Here is a 16,056-nt window from a genome sequence, read left to right on the forward strand (position 1 = left end):
GCCAAAATAAAAAAAATAATAAAAAATTTATTTACAGAAATTAACGAAGTGTGCGAGTTTGGAACGAAATCAAACCGGGAGTGTGTGAATGAGAGAGAGAGAACATTGCAAAGAATGAATGAGATGAACATGGAACGCCCAAAAATCGTATAAATAAAAGCATGTTAAAAACTATCTTGTACGGAATATTTAAATTTATGAAGTTCGTAAATATGTGTTTTAGTAATTGATCGTAGTTGTTTACAGAAAGCGAACATTAAAAGTAGAGAGTGAGAGACGTCGCCGTTTTTGTCATGTCCGTACCGGAAGTTGACATTGAGAAACCTTTTTAAAGAAGTGAATCTTAAATATAAAGCAATATTATTTATTTTTAATTAGAGATAAAAAAAATCAAATGAAGAGCGTAACATTTATCCGAGGTCAAATTATTCATGCATCACAAGTATGGAAGTAAATGGTGAAGCCGTTTTCACGTGATAAGCGATTACACACACATCTCTGTTTTATATATAGTATAGATATATATATTATGTATATATATCTGTATATATAAAGATGAGAATGTGTGTCTGTGTAAATCCCTAAAACTTGAGAACTACGCAACCAATTTCATTCAAATTTTACACATGCCTTACTTAGGGTCCATGTAGTGTCATAGGCCAAAAAATGTTTAACTTCTTGCCTAGTGCAAGCACAGATCAATATCACATCTGCTCCACTATTTCAGTATTATGTGTCAAAAATGAAACAATAACATCTCTCTATTGTAATGTCAGATATTTTCACTTTAATAGCTTCACTTTAATACTGAAGCTATTAAAGTGAAACTATTATCTCACATATATACAGGCATACATACCTATATACATACATATAATCGCCATGATAAATCGCTAACCACTACACACATTTTTTTTCTCTCCTTGTTTCTTTCTGTGTTCCTTTCTGTGGAAGAGCGTAGGCTCGAAATGTTAAAGACTTTTTCAATTCCCGAGCATTATACTAATACATCTGTTTGTTTTCTACACCACCTGTCTTCATCTGTTGTTTTTTTGTGAATTCTCCCTATATACATACATACATATATATAATATATATATATATATATATTATGTATATATATCTATATATATATAAAGATGATAATGTGTGTCTGTCTGTGTGAATCCCTAAAACTTGAGAACTACACAACCAATTTCATTCAAATTTTACACATGCCTTACTTAGGGTCCATGTAGTGTCATAGGCTAAAAAAATTTATAACTTCTTGCCTAGTGTGAGCCCAGAGCAATATCATATCTCCTCCACTATTTCAGTATTATGTGTCAAAAGTGAAACAACATCTCTCTATTGTAATGTCAGATATTTTCACTTTAATACTGAAACTATTAAAGTGAAACTATTATCTCATACATACATACATTCATACCTATATACATACATACATATATATATAATATACATATATTATGTGTGTATTATCACTGGGTCACACATAGTGTCCCTCGATTGGTAACATTGATTTCAAGACCTTCCCAGATGAGTGACTGGTTATTGAAAGACATTTATAGATTGTAAATTTATTCTGTCCAGTTACCTCTCAGTATAGTGGTTATTTGCAAACTCCAGAGGTGACACTTTCTTTTCTCTTTAGCCCTCACGTCACATAGTTGTTAATGTTTGAGTTGTGTCACACCCTTCCAATTGCTATAGATCCGTAATGCATCTTACGGCTGTGCCTGTCACCTGTATAGTGAAGAATCCTACATTGGGGAGTAGTAACGACTAGGCTAGGGTAGCTGACTGCTTATTGTAATCATTCGTCTTTTGGTTTCCTGTAGCTTTTCTCTCTTTTACAAACCCAGTGAACATACACATATTTCCTATTTCAAAGAAATTCGAACAATACATATAAGACCCAAGTTAAAAAGATTCTCAACAATTCAACTTCTCTGATTTACATTAAGACACGCACCCCCAATAGGGGCTTAACTCCCACATTTTAGAGCTCCATGATATCCATTTTTCAGGAGCAAAATCCTTTTAACAGGTTCCATAAGACTGGAATTTTGGATTCTGCACATAAAGATCAGTAGTATGGGATACATGTGTCATGATTAGAATTTTTTAGGGTGTGTACAGGGGGAAAGAGCCCTCATCTGCAATTTTGATGAAATTTGAATTATAGGTATTCCAGTTCATTAGAGAAAATATAACAGAAAAGTCTAATTTTTCAATTGCATGTAACACGAGCAACGCCGGGTATTTCTGCTAGTATATATATATATATATATATATATATATATATATAAATACCCTCCCCCATATATATATATATATATATATAGGCATAGGAGTGGCTGTGTGGTAAGTAGCTTGCTTACCAACCACATGGTCCCGGGTTCAGTCCCACTGCGTGGCATCTTGGGCAAGTGTCTTCTACTATAGCCTCGGGCTGACCAAAGCCTTGTCAGCAGATTTGGTAGACGGAAACTGAAAGAAGCCCGTCGTATATATGTATATATATATATATATATATATATATATATATATATATATATATATATATATATATACATATATATATGTGTGTGTTTGTGTGTCTGTGTTTGTCCCCCCAACATCGCTTGACGCCCGTTGCTGGTGTGTTTATGTCCCCGTAACTTAGCGGTTCGGCAAAAGAGACCGATAGAATAAGTACTAGGCTTCTAAAGAATAAGTCCTGGGGTCGATTTGCTCGACTAAAGGCGGTGCTCCAGCATGGCCACAGTCAAAAGACTGAGTAAGCGTAAAGAGTATATATATATATATATATATATATATATATATATATATATGTGATGGGCTTCTTTCAGTTTCTGTCTACCAAATCCACTCACAAGGCTTTGGTGGCCTGAGACTATAGTAGAAGACACTTGCCAATTGCCCTGCAGTGGGATTGAACCCAGAACCATGTGGTTGGGAAGCAAACTTCTTACCACATAACCATAACCTACACGTACTGTGTTTGTGTTAACATATTTAATGCAGGGATTATTAAAGATTTAATTAACGCTCCCATGTTGTTGTTTAGCTTTGGTTCGGCTGTTATCAAGAATAGATGCACCTTCATTCATTTATCTGTGTTTCTGTTGAGGTTTTGGTGAAGGTCATGACCTTTGATTCTTTTCTTCTTCATCCTCAGCACTTCTTGAGTTACTTAAACAACATCCGTGTCAAGGAATTCTGCACAGCTTCTCACAACCTCTATCACTATTTTGACCGATATGTCCTGCCGTCAGTGGACCAAAGCAATGTCCAGCAGTTCAAAACTAAAGAGAATATTGACGACAGCAACCGTCGTTATGCTGCACTGAATCTTGCAGCTTTGCACTTTAGTTTTGGACACAAGTAAGTCTCATTGATTTTTCAGTTAAGACCTTGAATTTGTTTTATCTTGTACTTGTTTCAGTCATTGGACTGCAGCCATGCTGTGACACAGCTTTGAAGGGTTTGTTTGAATAGATCAACTTCAGAACTTATTGCTAAAGTCATCGTCATTGTCATTCTACACCCATTTTTCCAAGCTGGCATGGGTTGGACAAAATATGTGTTCCCGTGCCTGGAATTGAACCTCCTCTCCTCACCCCCCTGGGTGAAAGGCAGAAATGTTAATCACTAGACCACATGTGAGTCTGGTACTTGTTATCTTGGACTCTTTTGCTGAACTGTGAAGTTATGGGAACATGAACAAAATAATACAAGTTGTCGAGTAGTGCAATGAGGACAAATACATACACACACATACACACACACACACAATGCAATTAATAAGACAAAGAAAAACTTTAGCATGTCGTTATTGACCAGTTACAAGTGTTTCTGTTCCACCACTGCTTTTATTGCCAGTTCACGCAAAAGCTTATGTAATATTTGTAGTTTTTACCCTTTAGCATTTAATCTGGCTATATTCGACCAATATAATCTACCCATTTTATGTTCAAACTGGCCAGATCTGGTCTCTCATATCTACCTCACAATGTCATTGTGAAAATAAACAATCACGTCATTGAAATCTTAAATGCTATGAGATAAAGCAGGATTAATTCAAAACAATGTGAATAAATAAGCATTAGATTTGACAGAGTAATCTGAAAACTAAAGGGTTAAACATTAAAGGGACATTTCCTCACAAGTGTTTCTGTACCAGCACTGCTTTCATTGCCAGTTTATGCAAAAGTTTAAAGTGAAAATTTATGAGTGGCATTTCCTCAGACCTGCATCAAAGGTGTGCTAATACATGGTGCATCTGTTAGACTTTGTGTTTTGTTTATATTGGGAGGAAAGAAAAATCAAGTAAATATGCAGTCATGCTGGAGCAGTGCGAAACAATCATCCCCTGCACACAGTTTTTTGAGTCTGGTGACTGAAGCTAGCAAAAGATACATACATACATGCATACATACACACACACACACACAGTGTATCTCTTCTACCGCAGCACACCTGTTTCTGCCCTTATTCTTGATCACTCTCTCTCTCTCTCTCTCTCCTTGCTCTTCCCTCTGGCTGGATAACCAGGTATCTCCTTTAGAGCAGTACACCTGTTTCTGTCCTCATGCTTGTTAACTCTCTATTTTTCTCTCTCACACTGGTCTGCCCCTCTATCACACTCTAACCTTTTGGTCATCTGGCACAAGATCACCTCCTCCAATGCCCTCTCCCCTGCCAGAGCTGGTGCCACTTAAAAAGCACCCAGTCCACACTGTGAAGTGGTTGGCATTTGGAAGGACATCCAGCTGTAAAAACCATAGCAAAACTGACCTCACCTGTGCTGATGCCACTCTGCTGGATGGCTGGTGTTAGGAAGGGCAGCATCCAGCTGTAAAACCCTTGCCAAAACAGACACAGAAGTTTGGTATAGTCTTCTGCCTGGTCAGCTACTGTCAAACTGTCCAACCCATGCCAGCAGGAAGGCAGATGTTAAACGATGATGATTGCTTCATCTTGACAGATGATAGCTGTCTCAGCAACACACCCCACACCCCGTCACATAGCACCATCCCTCTGTTGATGAGCCCTCAGATGACTTTTAAGACCAGCTGCTGACCGATAGGGTTTAAAACACAAGCAACAGATATTATTAAAGTTTCTTCTGCATCTTTGCCCTTCGGAATCTGATTCTGAAGGAATGTTTCTTTGCGCCAGCATATGTCTTTTTAGCCCAGATACTGTCTTATAAGTTTTTGTGACATATAACACAAGTTGTAAGAGGCAGTTGGGGTTCAAGATTATTAGCTACCTGGGCATTTCGATTTTCATGTGACTTCGTATGATTCACGTATCCTGCTTTTGACAACAACATTCATACAGTTGAACCTTGGCTTATGAATTTAATTCAAGATGAGAAATGTTAGATTCGAGCAGGGATATGCTCTGAGTGAAAGCTAAACAGCTCTCCCGCTTATACTCCCAGCTTGTGTGTTCATTACTTGAAACACTGTTTGTCACCCAAGATGTTTTGTATTTGGAAAATTGTTCATAAATTGAGGTTGCACTGTATGTATGTGTGTGTGTGTGTGTACGTATGCATGTATTATGTACGTATGTAACTAACAAATTAGTCAACCAACCAACCATTTTTTATTTCCTGTTTAACAACCATTAAACCAACTTCCATCCGTTTTTCAGAGAACAAGCTATCGCAGCATTGCGAGAAGCCATTCGTATGGCTCAGGAAAATAACGATCACTTATGTCTCCAGCATGCTTTGGTAAGAACAATATACAGTTTGGCATTTTCTAGCTTCCTTATTCTTTTTCTCCCTTATTCTCTTTCTTCCCTCCTTCTCTCCTCTTTGTCATCAACCTGAGCACCTGTCTGTCACTATCCTCCCTCTCTCTCTTTTCACCTGTCTCTCACCTTCCTCTCTCTCTATCTCTCTCTCTCTCTGGCTGTCACTATGCTCTCGCTCTCTGCTGTTGTCTGTTGTCTCTTTCTCTATTTCTTTCCATTTGTCTTTCTCCCTTATTCTCTCTTCTTTGTCATCAACCTGTCTCTTTCTCCCTGCTTGTTCTAATTGATTCTCTCTCTCTCTTTCTTTCTTTTACATTATGTCACCTCCTAAGGCGGTGAGCTGGCAGAATCGTTAGCACATCAGGCAAAATACTTAGCGGTATTTCGTCTGCCGCTACGTTCTGAGTTCAAATTCCGCCGAGATCGACTTTGCCTTTCATCCTTTCGGGGTCAATAAATTAAGTACCAGTTACGCACTGGAGGTCGATGTAATCAACTGAATCCCTTTGTCTGTCCTTGTTTGTCCCCTCTGTGTGTAGCTCCTTGTGGGCAATTAAGAAATAACAAATGTTAGCACGCTGGACGAAATGCTTAGCACTATTTTTTCTGTCTTTACGTTCTGAGTTCAAATTCCGCCGAGGTCGACTATGCTTTTTATCCAGGGGGTCAATAAATTAAGTACCAGTTGCGTACTGGGGATAATCTAATTGACAGCACCCCTCTCCCCTAGAGTAGAAAAGATGTCACCTCCCCCCCCCCCAACATGCCTTGTCTTGTGGCCTCTCCAAGTACGATTATAAGCTTAATTAATTAAACTTTCGCTCATTCACTGCTTTCAATCCATTTTTCTCCAGGTTTGGCTGCATCGTCTTGGAGATGAGGGAAGTGCTGAAACAGCAAAACTTATGAAGAGACAAATCTCTCTCCCAGTAAGTATTGAAATATAAAATCTACATCATCATCATCATTGTTGCCATTATCATCATTGTCATCACTGTTTGTCATCATGACCATCATTGTCATATGTCTGTTTACCACACTGACATGAAGAACTGCTATCAATTATCAGGCAACCCCTATGGACTTAAAAGGGGACAGCCCTTATACATAGTTTTCGTTCACCTAGTTGTACTATTAATGTTACTTTTTCCTCTTGAATTGTCTCTTGTGTCTTTTACTTGTTTCAGTCATTAGATTGTGGCCATGCTGGGGCACCACCTTGAAGAATTTTTTTTGTCGACTGAATCGACTCCAGTAATTTTTTTTTTTTTATGCCTAGTACTTATTTTATCAGTCTCTTTTGCCAGACCGCTAGGTTATTAGGACTTAAACGAACCAACACCGGTTGGAAAGCAGTGGTGGGAGACTTACACAAACATAAAGACGCTCACAAACGTGCATGTGTATACATATACAATGAGCTTCTTTCAGTTTCCGTCTTACCAACCAAATCCACTCACAAGGCTCTGGTTGGCCTGAGGCTATAGTAGAAGACACTTGCCCAAGGTGCCCTGCTGTGGGACTGAACCCGGAACCATGTGGTTGAGAAGTAAGCTTTATACCACACAGCCATGCCACTTAGGATTTCTGATACTTACATAAATATCTCAACAGTTAGCTCTTCTTGTTTAGCTGTTGCCAAACCATTGTTAATCTATTGAAAAATAAAGAAAATAATAAGAAGCAACAATCTTTAATCGTATTTCTTTGTATTCACTTTTATCTGTTGATGATGGTTAACGTTTTTGTCATGGAATCGTGTCTTATGCTCTTTTTTTATTCAGGCTTTGGCATTGTTGAATATCCAGTCCCTTGCTAAGTACAATGCATTTGCTAAAATGAAACCAGCCAAGTAAGTAGGGTTACTTTTAAATTCGGTCACAAAGTTACAGAGTTGAAATGTGTGACCATTTCAACCTGACAAAATCTCAATTTCCACTTCAGTTTCTTTTTTCTAGAATTTCTTTGGCTTAGAGAAGAGGAAGGGCTGTGTTCACGAGTCTGATGAGTAGAAAGGAGGACTTTAGATTCAGATCAGAGATGTGGCATGAATGCTTGCAATAGAGAACTTTCATTCACTTAAGCCCTTTGCTTTCTACAGAGCATGAGCCATTGATGATCTCTCTCCACCATTCTCAACTCTGGACTGTCTTTCCTACATTCGTCAGATCTTGTTGGTTCTGAATGTGGAGGATACCTGTAGAAGGAGTAGACCCAGGAAGATGTAGGACGAAGTGGTGAGAAAGGATCATTGGATGCTGGGCCTCATTGAGGAAATGACTGGGGACCAGGAGATGTGGTGATTTGCTGTACTTGATAAGATGTGCCAAGCTAAGTAAAATCGTTGTCTCCCATACATAGAGGTTTGTCCTTTCATGTGTTGATGCCACTTAAAAAGCACTTGTGCTGGTGCCACATGAATGCAACCATGCCGGTGGCACGTAGAAAATACCTGACACACTCTGTAAAGTGGTTGGCATTAGGAAGGGCATCCAGTCATAGAAACCATGCCACAACAGACAGTTGGAGTCTGGACAGCTCCCTGCTGACCAGCCCCATGTCAAACCATCCAACCCATGCCAACATGGAAAGTGGATGTTATACGATGTTGAGGATGATGATGATCATCATCATAGTTTCTGTGACGTTACTTGTCTCTATGTAGGGGTAGTTGGCCCTATGCAAGCCCTTTTTTTTACCCCCTGGGAAGAGGTAGTCCTTATCAGTTTGGCCCCTATCCTTTGACTTCTCCAGCATAGGATGCCCTGCCAGGAGCTTTGTGCTCCACTTGGTTCTCAGGTCAGTGAGGCATACACGCCACCACACTGCAACAAGAACTGGACCTTGTGGTTGCAAAAGAGTGACCCCTGGTAATGGCAGCAGTGATGTTGATGTTAAACTGAGGGATTCCACACAGCTTCTGTCTAGCAAATTACATTCTTTATTATAGTATGAATTAGAGATTAATTAGGCAAGTGTGATGGGACAGATACAGTTTTTGTAATTAGTTATACTTTATCAAAATTGCAGCATTGTTATACAGTAAATACGAAGCATATGTATTACATATGTGTGTATATTCTTTTTTTTTCTTGTTTCAGTCATTTTGACTGTGGCCATGCTGGAGCACCACCTTTAGAAGGGTTTTAGTTGAACAAATCATCCCCAGGACTTATTTTAAGTCAAGTACTTATTCCAACAATCTTTTTGGCCTGAGACTATAGCAGAGGACACTTACCCAAGGTGTCACGCAGTGGAACTGAACCCGGAACCACGTGGTTGGGAAGCCAACTTCCTACCACAGTGCATTGCTGCAGCTACTTCTGTTCTGTTGAACCATGAGAGTTTCTTCTGCTGAGCCTTCTGGATTCAGTCTTCACATGCATAGGTAGGCATGTGTAGTATGCTAATTACACTGCTAGATGCTACTACTCTGTAACAAAGTGGACCTAAGAATCATAGTGGCTAAGAGGTGGTTCCATACTTGTCAAAACCCTGGAATTCCTGAACTGGGGCACCACTACCAATGAATTTTAACGTTATATCCTGAACAATCCCTGTTGTCCCTCTGTTAAAATGGAAACGCTTAGATTGTGGAAATGTGATTTTAACCATTTTTTAAAGAAATGGAAGAGCTGCAGTGGAATTGTGTCATTGACTGAATCGCAGAAAAAAGATGAGACTTTGTTACATGGTTTGTGTAACGTAAACTTTTTTTTGCTTAATTAAATAATTTTATTGTTATACTTGGGGATGACCATATTTTGTTAATTAAACACACACACACTATATATGGTCTTCACTTCAGCATTATTATTATTATTATTATTATATAGGTGGCGAGCTGGCAGAATTGTTAGCACACCGGCTGGAACGCTTAGCAGCTTTTCGTCCATCTTTACGTTCTGAGTTCAAATTCTGCCGAGGTCAACTTTGCTTTTCATCCTTTTGGGGGTCGATAAAATAAGTGGCAGTCGAACACTGGAGTCAACTACATTGACTCCTCTCCTCCCCTAAAATTGCTGCCCTTGTGGCAAAATTTAAAACCATTAGTATTATTATTATTATTATTTTTATTATTATTATTATTTTAGTTTCTTTGTCAAAGCTCGTTTCGTCATACATCCTGTGACCTCTTCAGTAACTCTGTATCTCACATGCTCTCTTGTTCAGCGTAGTCCATTTTGTCTTTCTGTGATATCCCTCCTTATTTGTACATGTGTTTGTGTCTGTGTGTTTGTGTCTGTGTGTGTGTGTGTATATGGATTTTGCTTACTACACTGTTTGCACCTGTTTCTTTTCTTTGATTACATTTCCAGTGTCATTGAAAGCATGTTATCCAACAATGTCCTGAGTAGTCAGTTCTCTCATGGGGAGTTTGCCTGCATCAGCCTTGCACAGATTGCTGCTCTCTGGCACACCTATGGCAAGAGGTAAGACATTCCTTTGTTTTATTTATTCTTTTTGCTCATTTCATCATCAGACTTCTTAAGTCCGTTTTCCCTTTCTAAACCAGGAGTAAATCTTGGGAGCTTCATGTCATCATATTCTTGTCATCATTTTTTGTTGTCATGGTTGCCTTTTTTAAAACAGGGTTATACCAGCAAAGGACCTTCTTGTCTCCTGCTATTTTAGTCACCTCTTACAACACATAGAAACATGTGTTTGGTTACTTTTCACCTTGTTTCAATCATTGGACTGCGGACATACTGGGGCGTCACATTGTAGAGCTGCATAAATCGATCCTAGTACTAATTTTTCGTTTTGAAGTCTGGTACTTAATTCTCTTGATCTATTTTGCCCAGCTACTAGGGTATGGTGATGTAAACAAACCAACACCGGTTGTCATGCAGTAATGGGACAGACACAGACATCCCGCCTCCCATACACCCACCTACACACATGAGGCTTCTACACAGTTTCTGTTTGCAAAATTTACTTACAAGGCATTGACTGGCCTGGGGGCTATAAGAGAGAAGACACTTGCCCAAAGTACTGTGCAGTGGGACTGAACCTGAAACCATGTGGTTTACAAAGGGAATTTCTTAACCATACTTATATTAAGTTTTTTTGCATTTTAATCCTTTAACATTCAGATTTCTCTGTCAAATCTAATGCTTATTTAGTCACATTGACATTGTTTAGACATGCTTTACTTTGTGGCTTTGAGATTACAATGACGTCATTGTTTATTTTTAGAACGAGGTTGTAGGGTTGGTGTGAGAGGCTGGATCTGGCCAGTGTGAAGATAAAACAGGCAGATTATTTTGGCTGGATATGGCCAGTTTAAATGCTAGAGGGTTAATATAGGTATTATCTTACTTCACTCACTGACTTGAAGTGGTTAAATGATGCTCCAATGCATCCATCACAATGCCGCTTGTGGTCTCTGCTGGTCGGCCTGTGATTCTGCTTCTGTGTCCATAGCTTACATTGGGTTCAGCATTTGGAGTGAATACCTTCTCCTTTTTTGCATATTCAGTGAAGTCATTTCCCTAAAGGCGCCTGGCACTTCAGATTCCTTCTTTTCTACTTGATGAAACCTTCGTCTTTGCTAAGTTTATATGAAAGCCTCCCAATTCTAGGCTTTTCTTCCTTGCTCAGAATTTCCTCTTTAATTCCCGTGTAGATTCAGCTATAAGTACGTGTGTGTGTGTGTGTCTTTGGCTTTCTTGTTGTCCCCACCACCACCACCACCACTGCTTGACAACTGGTGTTGATTTGTTAGCATCTGTGCAACTTAGCAGTTTGCCAAAAAAGATCAATAGAACAAGTACCAACCCTTTAACATTCAAACCAGCCGTATACGGTCCAAATATTTCTACAAATCTTATGTTGAAACCATCCAGATCAAGCCTCTCACACCTTCCCAACAAAGGTATTTGGAAAATAAACCATCATCATCATCATCATCATCAGTGAACATCTGTTTTCCATGCTGACATGGGTTGGACGGTTTGACTGGAGTAGGTAAGGCCAGGAGCTGCACCAGGCTCCATTGTCTGTTCTGGTATAGATTTTTTATAGCTGGATGCCCTTCCTAACACCAGCCACTTCATATAGTGTACTGGGTGCTTTTAACGTGGCACCAATTACATCATCGAAATCCCAGAGCTATGAGATAATCCATGATTATTTCAAAGCAAAAACAAGCATTAAATTTGACGGAGTAATCATCATCATCATTTAATGTCTGTTGTCCATGCTGGCATGGGTTGGACAGTTTGACCAGCACTGGTAAGCTGAGGGGTCTGCACCAGAATCCTGCCTGATTTGGTATGGTTTCTATCAGTTGGATGCCCTTCCCAATGCCCACCACTCCAAGAGTAAACAATGCTAAATGGTTAAAAAGGGGTTGATTTGTTTTGACTAAAACCCTTCAAGGTGATGCCCCAGCATGGCCACAATCTAATGACCGAAACAAGTAAAAAGGAAATGAATATAACTTTGCTCATCTCTGACCCCATTTAAAATATTTATGTCTTTGTGTCTTTGGTAAGAAATTCCCTTCTGGTTGTCTTTGCAGAGAAAATTGTTCCCTTATCAGCCAATTGATCCTCCATCTAGACACGTCAGATGCAGGAATCTATCGAAATGAAGAATCAGTTTGTATTGCCATGTGTAACTTGGCCAGGCATCATTTTGATCAGGTAACCCCAAATCCTTTGATTACAGCATTATCCATACACATGCATGTGTGTGTGTGAGAAGGTGTCTCTGTTTGTGAGTGTGCATGTGTGTATGGGTATGTTTGTGTGTGTGAGTGTATGCCTCTGTGTGTGAGCATACATGTGTGAGAGCATGTGTATGTGTGTGCCTGCATATTTGACAGTTTCTGTGTGAGTGTGTGTGTGTGTGTCTGCACATATGAGAGTTTGTGTGTGTGTGTGCACTTTTATGCATGTGTGTGTAATCTAAGATCAGAATGTTCATTATTAATCACAGCACCAGTGAGGCTAAAATCAATGAAGTATATACAATATGTATCGAATCAACACCTTTTTATTAACTTCCATAATATATTTTACATAAACCCTTCGCCATTGTCTTTGTAATTCGCCCTTCTTGAGGCTCCTGTGGCAAACAAATGCAATTATTATTAAGTTGGCAAATGGCCATGACTACAATTCACTTGACTTGACGAGTTTTCTCAAACATGGTATATCATCGAATGTTTTGGTCACTTGTCATCGCTTCCATGAGGCCCAATATTTGAAGATCATGTTTCACCATCTCTCCATCCATATCTTCTTGGGTTTACCTTTGGTGAGCTGTCAGAATTGTTAGCACCCTTCACAAAATACTTAGCGGTATTTCGCCCATTGCTACGGTCTGAGTTCAAATTCTGCCGAGGTCTACTTTGCCTTTCACCCTTTCAGGGTCAATAAATTAAGTACCAGTGAAATACTGGGGTCGATGTGATTGACTAGTCCCCTCCCACCAAAATTTCAGGCCCTGTGCCTTTAATAGAAAGGATTATCACCTCCACATTAGCGAAGGCAGAGATATTGTTTTCAGTCATGTTTGTTTGTCCGTGGACAAGATATCTCAAGAACTGCTGCTCAGCTAACAATTCTTCCAGCTTACTACCTTAATAATAATAATAAAAATAATAATGATAATAATAATAATAATAATAATAATAATAATATTATTATTATTATTATTTTACCTATAGGGAGGGGTTAAGTCGCTTACATTTATTTATTTTTTTATTTATGTGCCCTTTTTAAAACCTAGTCAGGCTCATGGGCCCAGTTCCCCGGTTTCTATGCCCCCCCCCCCCCGCAGCTGGACGGGACGTCAATCCATCGCTGTGGTACTCAAGAAACAGGAAGAAATTTAAGCACCTTTGGCCTCGTTTCTCTCTTATGTAACGGGAGTCTCGACAAACAGAGCTTCGTGCGTAATCTCTGTTCGATAGAAAATCATAAAAAGCTAAATTGTATTTTTAAAAAAAGTCTGTAAGATACAAAAAGAAACCACCATCTGCCAAAAATTTGAAGCCGTAATTATTATTATTGTTACTATTAAGGTGGTGAGCTGGCAGAATCGTTAGCACGCCAGGTAAAATGCTTAGTGGCGTTTCAGCTGTCTTTACATTCTGAGTTCAATATCCACCATGGTTGCCTTTGACTTTCTTCCTTTCAGTGTCGATGAAATAAGTACCAGTTATGCATTGGAGTTAATGTAATCGACTTATCCCCTCCCCCAAATTTTCAGGCCTTGTGCCTTTAGTAGAAAGGATTATTATTATTAGTAGTAGTAGAATTTCATCCATCCTTACGTTCTGAGTTCAAATTCTGCTGAGGTCAGCTTTGCCTTTCATCCTTTCAGGGGTCGATGAAATAAATACCAGTTATGCACTGGGGTTAACGTGGTCGACTTATCCCCTCCTCTAAAATTTTAGGCCTTATGCCTATAGTAGAAAGGATTATCATTATTATTGTTATTTTTTTAGGGTATGATTGATGTTGCTATGGTGATAGTGGAGGGTGCCAAAGAGAGATTCCCGGCAAATACTTCCTATGCCCATATATGGATGGCCACAGAACAGGAGATGAAGTTTACGTTGGCCGTCTACAGCAACAAGTGGAGTGATGCTGAGATGGCGTTGGTCAACCTAAAGGCTGTGTGTGAAACAGAAGCAGATATCAGGTTTGTAGCCAATATCTACCATCATTATAGGTGCAGGCATGGCTGTGTGGTAACAAGTGTGCATTCCTGCCGCATGGTTTCAGGTTCAGTCCCACTGGGGGCAAATGATTTCTACTATGGCATCAGGCTGACTAATACCTTGTGAATGGATTTGGTAGGCAGAAACTGAAAGAAGGCCGAAAGGTGTAAAAGGCAGTGAGCTGGCAGAATCGTTAGCACGCCGGGCGAAATGCTTAGCAGTATTTCATTCATCTTTACGTTCTGAGGTTGACTTTACCTTTCATCCTTTTGAGGTCAGTAAATTAAGTACCATTTATACACTAGTGTCGATCTAATCGACTTAATCTGTTTGTCTGTCCTTGTTTGTCCCCTCTATGTTTAGCCCCTTGTGGGCAATAAAGAAATAAAACTGAAAGAAGCTCGCCCTCCATGTGTGTGTTTTCTTGTCTTGATGTCACATGATTCATCATCATTGTTTAACATCCATTTTCCATGCTGGCATGGGTTGGAAGGTGTGACAGGAGCTGAGCAGCTGAAGGGCTGCCCAGGCTCCCTGTTTGTTTTGCCATGGTTTCTATGGCTGGATGCCCTTCCTGATGTCAACCACTTTATGGAGTATACTGGGTGCTTTTACACAGCACTGGTATGGGAGCTTTTTCTGTGGTACCAGCACTTACGAGCCTGCTAAATTAGGGATGCTCAGCTGGAGAGGGTTGCAAGGAACAAGCCTGTATGCAAGGGCAACCACGCTTTTACTTAACTTGGCGTGTCTTTTCAAGCACAACAAACTGCCAGGAGTCTTGGTCCCTTGTCATCTCGTCTGTGAGTCCCAACATTTGAAGATCCTTTCTCACCACTTTGTCACACACACACACCCAAATTGGAAAAACATAAACTTTATTTTTATGTATTCCTCACAGAATAATTTTATCACTTGGCTTTTCAGTTACAAGGACATTTTACATTATACTGCTTTGTAATGGACTGTTAGCCAAGTCCATATGAGGAGCTTACTGTGGTAGCTGCATTATTCCCTGAATCCATATCTTATGCTACTCATTTATATATAATTTTATAATAATATAGATTCAATCAAAAGATTGAATGTGGTACTTAAAATGGTTGTGACACCAGAATTTGGTAGGGTAAAATCCAAAAGCAAAATCAAGAGATTTGGTGAATTAAATTTGAAGAAAATTATAATTTTATATATATTTTTCGCTTACAATGATTATATTTAATTAATGTATTTTTCATTCTGTAGATGTGGTATTTTGTTAAAAGAAAGGGGCCAGGTCAACCAGGCCCTTACACACATGCACCAACTTCTTGAGAAATGTGAAAAGAACAGCAGTGAGACCACACCTTTCTATACATGTCGGTAAGTCATCTAGTTGTGGTAATTTAACCCTAGGTCAGCCTGGATGCAACAGATCTTTGTTCAAAGATGTTCCAGATCACCAGATATCCTTCTTGTTATTAAGACATAGGTGTATCTAAGACTACATTACCCAGAGCGTTCCTTTCTTGTTGTTTAACCCTAAGTTAACCTTGATCCAGTGGAGGCGCAATGGCCCAGTGGTTAGGGCAGTGGACTTGCGGTTTTGATTCCCAGACCGGGTG

General features: G+C 39.4%; 1 protein-coding gene across 2 annotated transcripts in view; it reads left to right on the forward strand.

Annotated features, from left to right (window-relative positions):
* LOC106881776 (anaphase-promoting complex subunit 5) overlaps positions 1-16,056 on the forward strand; it is a 41,137-nt gene that overhangs the window by 18,828 nt on the left and 6,253 nt on the right. For both annotated transcript variants that reach the window (XR_016238640.1, XM_014932281.3), the window contains exons 8-15: positions 3,185-3,390; positions 5,671-5,752; positions 6,630-6,704; positions 7,560-7,627; positions 10,095-10,208; positions 12,302-12,425; positions 14,237-14,433; positions 15,698-15,814. Coding sequence is in view for 1 of the 2 variants with exons in the window: in XM_014932281.3 (XP_014787767.1) it covers positions 3,185-3,390; positions 5,671-5,752; positions 6,630-6,704; positions 7,560-7,627; positions 10,095-10,208; positions 12,302-12,425; positions 14,237-14,433; positions 15,698-15,814 (983 nt within the window). In the remaining variant the exon portion in view is untranslated. The remainder of the gene's footprint in view (positions 1-3,184; positions 3,391-5,670; positions 5,753-6,629; positions 6,705-7,559; positions 7,628-10,094; positions 10,209-12,301; positions 12,426-14,236; positions 14,434-15,697; positions 15,815-16,056) is intronic.

This window comes from Octopus bimaculoides, chromosome 27, assembly GCF_046866305.1.
Source record: "Octopus bimaculoides isolate indiv1 chromosome 27, ASM4686630v1, whole genome shotgun sequence".
In the NCBI taxonomy this organism is placed as follows: domain Eukaryota; kingdom Metazoa; phylum Mollusca; class Cephalopoda; order Octopoda; family Octopodidae; genus Octopus; species Octopus bimaculoides.